Here is a 13,467-nt window from a genome sequence, read left to right as displayed (position 1 = left end):
CCACTTTTAGAAAGTTATATTTTCTTGCTTAGCCATCCTGTGTGCCTCTGCTGGTTTGTGAATTGACTGTCTGGCTTTGGAGTGACAGGGGCTGCCGATGTCCATTCACTGCAGACAGCCACTGGGGTGGTTGAGGTGTGTCCTTCCTTTCCTGGATGAGTCAGGGCTGGGCTGAATAGACATGGTCTGCATTTAGAGTTGGGAGAGGAAATTTCCTTGCACCTGAATAAGCCTGGCCTGCCTTACATAATGCTGTCTCCACCTCCTGCTGGGAAGCTGGACCAGAGAGGACAGAACTGGTTTTGACAGAGCACAGAGCCTCCCTGCCACCAGAGAACAAAGAGAAATGGAATATAAATATTGGGGCCCTGACCCCAGAACTTTAGAATACATCTGGGCTCAAGAGGAACCTCTGCCAAGTAGAAGAGCTGAGAAAACTAAAGGAGAAGTACTGCCCGGTGAGTGTCGGAAAAGTTTCAGTGCTCGATCCATCATCTCCTTTTGTTTGCTTTGTTTGCCCTAAGGTAGCAGGGTATGGCCAGACGTGGGTCCCTTGCTCACTTTGCCACTGGATTCAAGCTAGCCTGGCTGATGAAGGGTGTTACCCAGAAACCAGTCCCAGGATGCTTGATTCTGATTCAGGGAAGGCCAGGCTTGGCAGTCGGGCTGGACTGTTCCCATGAGGCACAGGGTCAAGACGGATTTGCATATAGCTGGGTCTGAACTGAGGTGGTGAAGTGAGCTAAAGAATGATGCTGTATTCAACCTAGATCTGTGACTGGGGGTGAGTGTCGAAAAAGTTTCAGTGCTCTGTCCATCATCTCCCTGTGTTTGCTTTGTTCGCCCTAAGTTGGCAGGGTTGGCCTGGACGGGGGTTCATTGCTCACTTTGCCACTGGAATCAAGCTAGCCTGGCTGATGAAGGGTGTTACCCAGAAACCGGTTCCAGGATGCTTGATTCTGGTTCAGGGAAGACCTGGCTTGGCAGTCGGGCTGGACTGTTCCCATGAGACACAGGGTTAAGACGGATTTGCATATAGCTGGGTCTGAACTGAGGTGGTGAAGTGAGCTAAAGAATGATGATGGATTCAACTCAGATCTGTGACTGGGGGTGAGTGTCTGAAAAGTTTCAGTGCTCCGTTCATCATCTCCTTGTGCTTGATAGATTTAACTAGAGCATGTTTAAATTTGTACCCTCACAGTATTTCTAGCTGCGTGTTTAAATTTAAATAGAGCATGTTTGAATTTGCACCGTCACAGTATTTCTAGCTGCATGCTAAGATTTAATAAGAGCATGTTTAAATTTGCATCATCGCTCAGTAATGTTAACTGCGTTTTTGGACTTCTCCTGTTGCTCCTCTCAGCTATACTATTGGTTTATTGATTACCCTGGATTCCTGTAATAATAAAGTTACCTGCAAACATATGTAAACTGCAACACAAATTTTCAATGTACTCTAACGCTGTGTCGGTTAAGCTTTAAAAAGGATCGTACAGGGTGTGCTACAAAAAACACAACTCATTAAATAAACTTTGGAAACAGGAACTGAGCAGCATTTCTGCACTAAGAAATCAAATATTGACATACCCACTGGACCAGGGATTCAAATGGGAAGATGGCAAACAGAAACCAGGATGTGGCCTCAGGGGCGTAGGTTCAGCGGGAGGGGAGTGTTTGGAGTATTACACCCCCTTAATAATTATATTTTTTGATAAATAGTTAGGTACAAGTGGTTTTGGTTGGGTATGGTGAGGTGAGTGTTGGATTTCACCAGATGTTTTTACATACACTCAGTGACAAAAAACACACACTCTCTCCCTCTCTGTTTTGCAAGTCTTCAAAACTGTTGGTTCTTACCAACTCTTATTTTCTCTAAGTAGCCCTACTAGTCTGCATTCCTCTTTCTTTCCACTGCTCCTTAAGTCCCTCTCATGAACCCTTGTATAATGTATTTTAACAATAAATGTCATTGTAATTTTGGCAAATCCGAAACTCACTATCCCCCCCCAATTTCACTGACCAAACGACTCCCCTGCGTGGCCTGCATGTATCATGGTGCTCAGGTATCGCCTGAAAAACTGCCATAATGAGGCAACAATCTTCGGCCAAACCAACAAACATTAGCACTAAAGGCAATGAACAACATGCAGTCTACTCAAATAATCTTTGCATCAGTGGCAGTGTTCTCTGCAGCTTGTGCAATTAGTTATTGTCTAAGACAGGGGTCTCCAACCTTTTCTTTAAGGAGAACTAGGTATTTGCAATGAAAATCAACCTGAGCAAGTAATATTATGAAAGTTGTAATAGTGACAACATCAGCCAGTATTACATTAGTGCCCACTATATGCAGTATAACCAGCAGTGTTCCAGACCTGCCAACTCACACGGGCCACCCACCGTGTGTCATACAATTTCAGGTCCCTTCAGACGGTCATCCAGTGACGAGCCGAAATCTCAAAGTGGCAGGGAAAACGAGCTGAAAACCACTGTAAACACTGGGCTTTAAGCTCGTTTTCGGAGGCAGTATGAATCCGTCGTCCATTAAGATGTGTGAAAACACCCCAGGGCATCAGTGAAGCCTCAATGACCCTTTATTTTTATTTTCTTGGTTGGGTCGTGGGAGCTTGATGAGGGGGCAGAGTGCCTCTTAGATAGCTCTGAGCACCAGGCCTGCACCCTCTAGGCCCCGCCCCTTCTCACATGGTGGCATTAATTTGTAAGTTGGCAGGTACGGTGTTCATGTCAGTACATCGGATGCAGTTTCCAGCAGTGATGTAAAAATGCTTTGTCAATGTGGCATGCCTCTACAGGGCAAGACATAAGAGCCATAGATACAATATTCCTGGCACCAAGTTCATTAAATTAGTAATTGGTCTGTCCAAGACCAGATGATTTTTTATTTATTTCATGTACTTCAAATTCCAGCTTTCAATATGTTTTAGAAATTCAATCTTTTTTTTCTCCAAACATCAGCTTATGAGTTCTGAAAATGCACATGTTTCCTCGAATAAACACTTTTCAATTTTGGAGCACATATGTTTAATTCAGCCAAGCAAGAGCTTCTAATTTAGTAGGCTGGACTGCTCATAGGAAAGATACTTACAGGTGGCTGCTGAGATACCAGTAGCTCACAAGCTACTGGTTGGAGAACCCATGTCTAAGATAACCAGCGTGCAACTCGGTGGGGCGAAAATGGGAGGGTCACGCCATCCTCATTACAACACTGAAGAAAGCCCATTGACCACATTCTCTTTTACGTACCTTTACGTGCCTTTGGAAATGAGTGCTGTACCGCCAACTGCATATTAGTAAATGGCACGGTGTAATTGTAGAGCACACTGTATTCCCTGAATATTTAAATGTTATTCCCATTTTAGATGTTTTTGAGGCAATGCGGAAAGGAATGTAAGAGTATGTAAAACAGAGATACAAGAGTACTACTTTACATACTCCAAAATGCCTTTGTGAATAGGCCCCCTTGAGTTTAAAACAAGCAGCAGCATTCGCTCGAGGTTGTCAGGCATCCTGCCTAATCGGCCTTGATACATTTGTATTAGCCTTTTTTTAACATATTCTCCTTAATTCATTGTCCAAGGTCACAACTGTTTTAGAAAACCTCAGTACACGTTTCCCTGCTGCAGATTGTCAGTGGTGTCAAAGTTCATGTAAAGGGATCGTTCCCACTGTGAGCATTTCAGTTGTTTCAGGGTGTATTCTGTTGCCTAGCAGCAGCATGCTTCCACAATTCACAGCAGTCTGTGGGGGAAGTTGTGGGGTTCATTAAGCTTCCGCAGCTGTCCCTGGCTTTCCAGGTGAGTAGATTTGGACATATATACACCTCAAAGATACCATTGTGCAACAGTGCTGCTCACGTGCACAGTACATGATCACAGCACTAATGCATTTGTAGGAGGTTCTGTCTGTGCCATGTCTTGCTTCAATCCCACTCGGTGTCCCTCTCATATCTATCTCCGCCTCTCATTGTTTCACCATTTTACCTCTCATGTTTTCACCATCTGTACCACTCACTTTCTCTTCAACATCTCTGTCTCACTCTTTTTCTGCCCTTACTGTCCTCTTCTCATAACCCCCCTCGTATGTCCTCCTCGTCCAAGTCCTTACAATGTGAGGCAGTCCTGCCTCATGACATGCCAATTCAATTAGTGTTACTTTTATCTTCACCTTGCCTGGTTTTTTTCCTGTCCAACTGGGCGGTCGGAGCGTTGGTGTTTGCTGTGCCGTATATGTTCTTGTTGCTGCCGGTTCGTGAAGGGCGGTTATGGGGGGTGGGTGGTGTTTTATTTTTTCTGTGTACACGTGGTCCTTACCAGTGTTCCGGTCGGTCGCTTTCCAGCTCCGTTGACTGAACGCGCTCCCCGCGTATGTGCATGGCTGGGGCAGGGAGCTTTCCTCTGCGTTCTGTCTTTGGGCCATTCTGGTGCTTCCAAGCAGCGTCCAGCTTGCGCGCCCATGGTCTTTATTGCTCTGGGGGAGGCAGCAGGGCTGTCTTTTTTGGCAATTCTAAGTCTAGAATTAGTTGAGACTTGGTTGCCTGGTGACAGTATTTAATTTGAGTTGCTGGCCACTTCATGGCATGTTCTGTGGCGTTTGTTCTTCCTGCTTCTGCCATAGGGGGTGAGGATTTCTCTGGTGCCTGTGAAATCTTTGACTAAGAGGAATAATGTACAGGAACTGCAGGAGGATGACCTGTTGCAGATTTCCAGGTCTGATTTGCAGGAAATATTTAATTCTGCTGTGCAGGTTGTGCAGCTTGAGCCTTCTGCAAAAAAGTCTAAGGTGGATGAGGACATGGACAATTCCCATAAGGGAAAGTATATCCAGGGGAAGGTTTTACATCCTCCCCCAGGCTGTTTCCCTTAGTTTCTCTTGTACCTTCACATCGGCCGTCTGTTATATTTATTTCTTCCTGTTTCTGTTCACCTTCAAATTTTCCCTGAACTTTGCATTCTCTGGCCTCTAATCCTGTCAGTTTTACTCTTTCCTTTGAGCCTTCTCTTTTACTCTCCATCTCTAATGCCCTACCCCCAGAAACGAGAGAAAACCCCTCTACTGCCTCTTTCAAAAAAGAAGTGAAATCAATTCTCATGGCTAAGTTTATGTGAAATATTTTATTTCCGGATTTTTAGTGACTACTTTGTATTGGATCTATCGCAACATGACTTTACTATACTCTCAGGGATATTATGTTTCTAAAAAGTTTGTATATAACCTTGTAATGTATATGGGTTTTTTGTCCTAGTGGTAGCTACTTCTATGTATTAGACTCAATCATAGATTCTCTACTATATTTGTATCTGCCCCTGACATCTTGATTGTAAAGCGCTCTGATACCCGCAAGGTTCTTGTTTGCGCTATATAAAACTCTCAAAATAAATAAAATAAATTTCATTATTTTCTAATCTCTTCAAGTTTTTCTCTTACCACCAATTCTATCACTTTTATTTTTCCACGCCTGTCATCCACTTCTATCTCCTCCAGTTTCCCCTCCACCACAAATATCCTATTCACAAATTTTTTCCTGCAATCTGCATAGCTTCATCTTTCAGCTAAGTCCCATGCAGTTTTTAACCCTACATCTGCATCTTCAATATGTTACACATCTCTTTAGTTTTCCGCTGCCCTCACGCTTTATTCTTCTCATTTGCTCCCCTTCACAGTCCAGTGTCATTCTAACCTCCAGCTATAAAACTCTATTCTTTTGAGCTCCTTTTCTCTCCGTAGTTCTCCAGTTTGCATACTACTTCCACGTCTTTCTCTCATATTCACTGACTACTGATTCTTCCCACTTCTCTCACTACTATCTCAGGGGCATATTATCAAGACAGGCGATAAAATTATCGGCGCTTTAGCGGCAGAAAACTGCCGCTAAAACGGCGATAATGGGCTTGATAATATGCTCTATGGAATTCCTATTGAAGCGCCCATGTTAGATGTGAAAGACATCTAACATGGGCTTCAATTGGAATTCCATAGAGCATATTATCAAGCCCATTATCGCCGTTTTAGCGGCAGTTTTCTGCCGCTAAAGCAGCGATATATTATCGCCTGTCTTGATAATATGCCCCTCAGTCCTTTACGTTTTAGTTTCTGTCTTTCTCTCTCAGTAAACACTATAAAATGTCCTCTTTAATTCCTCCTATAGCTTAACCATTTTCTGTTCCACTGAGTCGTGTTCTTCATTCAGTCCTCTCTTTTCTCATGCCTCATATATCCACCATCATTCTGCCATATACCTTGCACATTCGATATCTTCATTCACCCTATTATGTCCACGTTCCCCTTTCTTACTGATTTGTGCACCTTTCATAGAATAGGTGCATTCAACTCCCCACTTCACTGTCTACGCCCTGTTCTCTCTTGGCTTCTCCGTCTCAGTCTTCGTCTCAAGGCTCTTTATCTTATTCAATCTCTCGGTCCTTTCTGTAACTTTCAATGTGCTCCATGCCCTTTGTTCTCTCTGTCTCTTAACGTTTTTTTATGTTTTTCCCATTTTTCCCTTTCTTTTACTTCATATTTAATTTTTCAATCTTCTTTTTTCCTTTTCATGATGTTTTATATGTCAAGTTCACACATTTCTATTTTTATCTCTTTCTTTCTGTGAGAAAGTGCCATCTTTCTTGCATGGTATGCCCCCACTTTTTGCTGAATTGCTGAATGTACTTTGACTGAGTGTGCCCTGGACTCCTGCCAATCAGGTGCCCAGGGCCTATGTTCCTTCCCTAAAAACACAAAACACAAATTGGCAAACCCTGGCCACATGTCAGCCCCTGGTAAATAGTACCCTAGGTACCCAGGGCCTTGTGACCAGGGAAGGCCTCTAAGGGCTGCAGCCCTCATTGTGCCACCCTTAGAGGCCCTGTACCCTTACACACACACACTGCCCTTGCAGGCTGGGTGTCTGGGTGCAAGCCAAAACAAAGAGTCGACATAGCACACATCCCTATGTGCCATGCCCACCACCTACACTGCCGTGGCATACATCAGCCACCCCTCTAGCTGGGTGCCCTATGCCTATGGTGTGGGCACAGGAGTAGGAGCCCTGTGCCCCTACAGTACCCAGGTCTATTCTTGGGCACTGTAAGTACAGTGCTGCCATTTAAGAGTACATGGTGCTGAGAGCTCGTCAAACACAAACTCCACAGCACCATAATGGCAACACAGAAGACTGAGATGTTTGTTATCAAACTTCTCAGCCCATTAAACCCACACCGATGCCAGTGTGGGATTTAATGTACCAAGCACCCCAGAGGGCATCTTAGAGATGCCCCCTAAAACCTAACCTACAATCCACGTCTGTTCTGAGGCTGCCGAGTCTGGCACTCAAGGACCTCCCTCAACACTCCTGAAGAAGCCTGCAGCCTCAGAACCAGGTGCCCCCCCAACCGCGATCAACAGAGGGTAAGATTTCCCGACACCAAAAGGCATCCCTGCACCCGGCGTCCCGCGGCCCCCTGTGCCCAATCCCGGGGTACCTACCTATCCTCCAACTACCCAACTTACCTCTGGTGGTGGTGGCACCTGAAGAATCTTCGTCTCCGAGCTTGCAGTCTTTTTCTAAACCGGAGATTTCCCATTGAAATCAATTGAGCGCCCGAAGGCTCAAAAGCACCCGAAGACTCAAAAGCACCCTGCACCCAGCCGCCCGCATGGCCCTGGCAGGGCAACCTCTACACCTATCTACTTCCCCACTTGCCCTGAGTAAGTGACCAGGAGCCCAGCTCCCACAGCCGCGTTGCCTGCTAGTCAGCAGCCAACAACCAAGGCCCCCCTACCTCTCATAGGATAACATTGGGCCTAACTCTCTCTGCACCCGGCCGCCCTTGTGCCACTGAGGGTGAACCAACTGTACCTACCTGACCCTGGGAGACCCCTGAGTCTATGCCTAGAACCGTAACTCTGCCAGTCGAGTACTTACCTTTAAACCGATAACTCAATTTTCTCCATAGGGTAACATTGACTGGCTTTTCCTGAAATTTCTTTTAAGTGTGGACTTTTCAAAACTTAAAATATTCACCAAAAATCAGCCGAGTAACGAAAACAAAAATACTCACCTGCTCTTATGTGAGCTCCCAGTGCTGGATCTTGGTGCCCAGCACTGACTCTGAAAAATACTTACAACTGTACTTACCAGTAACCCAATTTTCTCCCATAGGAAATTGTTGACTGTTTTTCTGTGAAATTTCTTCTGTCAATTTCTGCAAACTTTAAATATTCTTTTAAAATCGTATAATTTCTGAAAACGTAATTACTTACCTGTTTTGGATAAAGGTCCCAGTACTGAGTCTAGGTACCCAGTACTGGATTACAAAAGTAATGAGAACATACTATACCTGCAACTTGAATTTTCTGCCATAGGGAATCATTGACTGTTTTCTATGAAATATTTTCTAAGTGTCAACTTTTAAAATAGCAAAATATTGTCTAAAAATCATCACAGTAATTAAGTCGACTTTTATCACTTGATTCCAAGTACTGACCCAGGGCTGAATCTAGGATCCAGTCCTGGAATTCCAAAAGTAATCCTAAAAGTAATCTGTTGCAAATAACTCGAAACTTTCATTGAACTCAATGCATTATTGTGTTTAAAATTGTGTTGCCTATTGCAACCACTTGTAACTTTCTACAAAAGTCAATTGCATATTGCAAAAGTATTTATATAAAGCATCTCATTCTGAGAAAGTATATTTTAATACATATTGTTGGTTCTAAAATAAAACAAGCATATATTTTTTATATATAAACCATTGGCCGAGAGTTCAGTTATTGAGCGTGTGAGACCATTTGCTGGCTGAGTGTGTGCAACAAATGCTTTACACTGTCCTCTGATACTGCCTTACTGCTCGACCAAGCTACCACTTTAGAGAGTAAGGTTATATCCAACTTTAGCCTCTGCCAAACCTCTGGGGATTGTGGACTCTTTACACCCTGTACCTATTTGGGAACAGTATATACAGAGCCACTTTCTCACACTTTCCCCATCAGTTTTTTTTCTAGCCACTTCATCGTTTTGTTTTTGCTCGCTATCACATTTTTTCCAATTTCTACTTTGTTTTTTCTCTTTCAAGTTCCATCTCATCCTATATATTCTTTCCATTTTAGTTTTCATTTTTTTTCCTGCTACGTCACTTTTTTCCCTCTTTCTTTTAATCTCACATTTGATCTTTATCGCCACTTAATTGTTCATCTATATCCTTCTCTCTTATTTTGCTTCTTTCCTTATTTGTCTTTCTCAGTCACCATGCACAGTCCGTATTGCCCCTACAAACTGATAAATAATGAGTCCGACTGGGACCAAAAATCGGCCCGGGTAGCAAAGTAAAAGTTGCCCCTTTAAGTGACCTAGAAAGCTGAAAAAGTAGTGCATGTTTGCAAATGGGGGCAGTTTTGAACTTGTAAAGGCATGGGGGGGGCGATTTACTAAGCTTTTGCGCTGTGTTTGCTTGACAAAAGTGATGCAAAACAACACAAAATCTTTTTTTTTGTAATTTACTTTCCAGCACTAAACTTGTTTAGCGCCGGAAATAACGTAAAAGTAATGCAAAGCAGCGCACTGCGCTGCTTGGTGTTACTTTGCGCCATGCAACCACCCAAGGTTTCTCACGCTAAACCCAATTTACTAAAAACAGTAGGATGGGTTTGACGTGAGAAAACTGGGCCCTTTTCAACTAAACGCAAGGAAGGGGAAATGCTTTCATTTCTCCTTCCTTTTCCGACTTTGCATGCATGCTGCACTATGCAGCACGCATGCAAAGTGGGAAAAGCTTTCCCTTGTGTGTCGCATAGTATTTTGTACAGAAAGGGTACCCTTCCACTACAAAACCCATGCTGGACTCATGCACACACCCTAGCGCTGCGGCGCTAAGGTGTGTGCATGCCGCACAGCAGCTGTAATCAGCGCCAGCGCAAGGGAAAGGGGAGGAGAGAGCCATATCTTTGAAGATATGGCGCTCTCCTGCTTCCTCCCTTTCGCGCAACGCAGCGTAGGCTCGCGTGGGGCTGCGATGCACAACTTTTTTGTAAATCTCCCCCATGGTGTATAGTAGAAGTGTATTGCAAGGTATTTAAAACTGCATAGAATTGAGCTTCATGAAGCAATGTTTGTTTTAATATCAGAGAATTCAATAGTAAAAGCCCACCTAGCAGACCACAAAACAGGCACACCAACAGCTATAAAGCCAGCCCATGGGCAGACCTGTCAGACTAGCCCGTTGGGTACTGCCATTTTGCCCTATAGGCCTCTCTGACCCTGTAAATGGTTAGGGCATTGACAAAGTTTTTCCACTGAAGTACCTCCCATAGGAGATCCTTCGGAGGAAAAATTAGCCATAAAAGCATGTCTTCTATGCCATGCTACGTTGGTAAATAGACCTGTCAATGGGAGGTGGGGGCTATCTTCATAAATAACAAACTAATGTCTGCCATGTGCAGGGAGGGTTTGACCAGTGTGTCTGGGACATTTCGATAGCCTTTCTTTCTGGGACGGCCATTCTTTACATGGTGATCCTCCAAAGAAATGGCACCAGCGAGAATGGCAAGGTAGAAACCGCCCTAAATTATTTGGCCGTCAGGTCTTTTCACCACCATTACCTCTGCCACAAAGGTGATTCTCATGGCAGAGCTAAAGGCTATTCTACACTTGAGTATCAAAGGGCCTCTGCACTCGTGGTGTAGGTCCCGCAGCCGTGGGGGAGTCCCCGCAGTCATGGTGGAGGCTCTGCAGTCGTAGGGGCACCGCTGCACTCGTGGCAGAGGTCCCACAGTCGTGGGGGAGTCTCTGCAGTCGTGGAGGAGTCTCTGCAGTCGTGGAGGAGTCTCTGCAGTTGTGGAGGAGTCTCTGCAGTTGTGGAGGAGTCTCTGCAGTCGTGGAGGAGTCTCTGAAGTCTTGGAGGAGTCTCTGAAGTCCTGGAGGAGGCCCTACAGTTGTGGGGGATTCACTGCACTTGTGGCGGAATCTCCGCACTGAGAAATCTCATTGGGAAAATTCTGCCCTGAGTGCGGACACTCCCCCACAATTGCAGGGCCTCCGCCATGAGTGCAGAGACTCCAACCCATGACTGCGGGGCCTCTACCTCAAGCGCAGAGGCCCTTTGTGAATCAGGTCCATAGTTTCTACATGCTTTAAATGGGCGATCATAAGCAAACAGATGAAAAATCCGCCAAATTCTTTCTGAGTGCTGCTGAGATGAAAATAGAAGAGAGACCATAGCGCTCACTTTTACACTTGCATGAGGCTGCAATGGCAAGGGCAGCACCAGGGCAGTGACCTCCTCCAAGGAACATCAAGAGCACAGGCAGAAGCAGAACAAGCATTAATAACACAATCAGCAGGCACCACACAGGTAGCGCCATTAGGACCTTCATACACATCAAGGAGCTACAGCACTGACAGGGGTGAAAGATTCCCTCCCTTAGAACAGGGGCAGCTCCAGAAATTTCCTTTAGACCAAAGATAAGACTTAAAAGAGGAGCACAAAGTAAACCTCGCTCCGTATCCATGGTCAGCGCCAAAACAGAAACTTGAAGTGATGGATGTCCACAGTTAAGTGGCCCAGACCACATTTTATACAGTCAGACTAAGTTAATTAAGGCAAAACGCTTTGCAAGCTAGGAATTTTAAACCATAGCTCACTGCGGTAAAACAGGGACTCTGAGTCCAGGAACACAAAGGAATATTAGCAAAATAACTCGGAATGGTTGAATGCACCACATGACATGTAGGGCCAGATTTACAAGCTCCTTGTGACACTTTTACGCCGCAGTTGCTTCACTTTTGTGCAGCAGCGGCGTCGTAAGCAATTCGCCACGTTGGGACACATTACAACGTGACGCATCTAGGGAGCTGCATCACGTTGTAAAGCCCTGCGTCACATAATTTTCCGTGTTTCAGGTGTAATGTATGCAGCGTGTGCGTTTCGAAGCAAGAAAGCCTTGTAAAAGTGACGCAGTGCAATCTACAAAATTTCATTGCGTCACTTCTACGATGCCACTGCATCTAAACCTTACGCCTGATTGAAGCAGGCGTAAGGAGTGACGCAGCACAATAGGAATAGGCATTCCTGAGCATCGCTAGAGTTGTGTTGTGCTTGCGACACGACTCAAGCAAAGCGTTACCTTCACGCCAACAGATGCGTGACATATCTGTCAATCCTTGTTGCGCAGCATTGTAAATGCGACGCATACATGGTGGCCTAAGGTTTTTTTGCGTGATGCAATTGAACTGACACATCTCTGCTAAAATGCAAAGATGAGTCAGTTCTTGTAAATATGCCCCGAGGAATGGTTGAATGCGCCATGTGACATTTAGTCTTTTAGCGCCTTTGCATTTAATTATTCCAGAAAAAGGATTAGTCATTTGTCCTTAAATGTGACAAACTGCAAAATTAAAAATAACTATTTTGAAAGTAACACTGAGTGAAAATGCTTTTCAGTTTTGAAACTGTTTGTTTGAGCCCAAAAACTGAGTCCTATACATAATTTACAGGATTAGATAATGCTTTGCACACCAGCTTTGCTGTGCAAGCTACATCTTATCGGAGCTGTAGGGCTATGAAGCAGGAACGGTTCAACATCAGCCCTTTCCTTCTCCTGCCTGCAGGTCATTGCGATAAACTAAAAACAACCTACAGTTAGCAGGAGGCACTTTGGCGGAGGCCTCACAGGGACCTCACAGGTGCGGTTACCACCTTTCTCAGAAACAAAAGTCTTTTGTTTTTACTTTTTGCTAATCTGGAAGTCCCAATTGTATGTAAGGGGAAAATACAGGGATGTATATTTATCCCAATATTCTTTTTGAACATTGCAATTACATAGCTCTTCGTTTTGATAAACATTAAGCATTAATTTCGGGAGCTCGCAAACACTTTTTATGCTATTTCCTCGTCTGTTTGTTGTTTTAAATTTATATTTCCCCAGTGAAAACTATCAGCTCTCCTGCGTTTTGTAATTGTTGTACTGGCATGGCGCTGAAAGTGCAGTTCGTCCTCTAGGGGATCCTTACTCACAGCTTGCTGCAGGATCGGGGTGCTGTTTGTTTTGGCCACAGGCACTCGACTCCTTTGTCTGAAAAAGCCTGCAGAGTGGACATCTGGCCTCAGGAAGTCTGTGTTGTTCCCTAGCCTTACACATCTCACGAGAGTGCAGCTGCAGCAGCAGAGCAAGTGAAACCAAATCCGTTGTTCTGATTGGCTGACACAGACCAGGTGACCTCGACTGGGAGGAGCCACCTCACATGAGAGGCAGGGGCGTGGAGTTCCTTGCCTGTGGCGTCAAGCTCAGTTCTTGGAGGTGTTGGTGCTCTTCCAAAGCTTATTGTAATTTAAAAGGCTGCCTGTGTCCTTTTATTAGGCAGTCAGTGATGAGCAGGTAGGTTAAGTGTCTTCCAGTGAGTGAGTGAGGCTGCCTGGAAGTACTGGGAAGAGAAGAACATAGCACTCCACCTGTGTGACG

General features: G+C 44.7%; 1 protein-coding gene across 2 annotated transcripts in view; it reads right to left on the bottom strand.

Annotated features, from left to right (window-relative positions):
- LOC146796822 (metalloproteinase inhibitor 4-like) overlaps positions 1-13,204 on the bottom strand; it is a 56,206-nt gene extending 43,002 nt beyond the window's left edge. The window contains exon 1 of one of the 2 annotated variants that reach the window (XM_085629557.1): positions 13,023-13,204. In XM_085629557.1, the coding sequence (XP_085485683.1) occupies positions 13,023-13,105 (83 nt within the window). In that variant the 5' untranslated portion in view covers positions 13,106-13,204. The remainder of the gene's footprint in view (positions 1-13,022) is intronic. The other variant, XM_085629558.1, reaches the window with a different exon arrangement.
- Between the last annotated feature and the right edge of the window lie 263 nt (positions 13,205-13,467).

This window comes from Triturus cristatus, chromosome 10 (genome assembly GCF_964204655.1).
Source record: "Triturus cristatus chromosome 10, aTriCri1.1, whole genome shotgun sequence".
NCBI lineage: Eukaryota > Metazoa > Chordata > Amphibia > Caudata > Salamandridae > Triturus > Triturus cristatus.
Note: the sequence above shows the minus strand (reverse complement) of the source record. Positions and strands in the feature narration are given on the sequence as shown.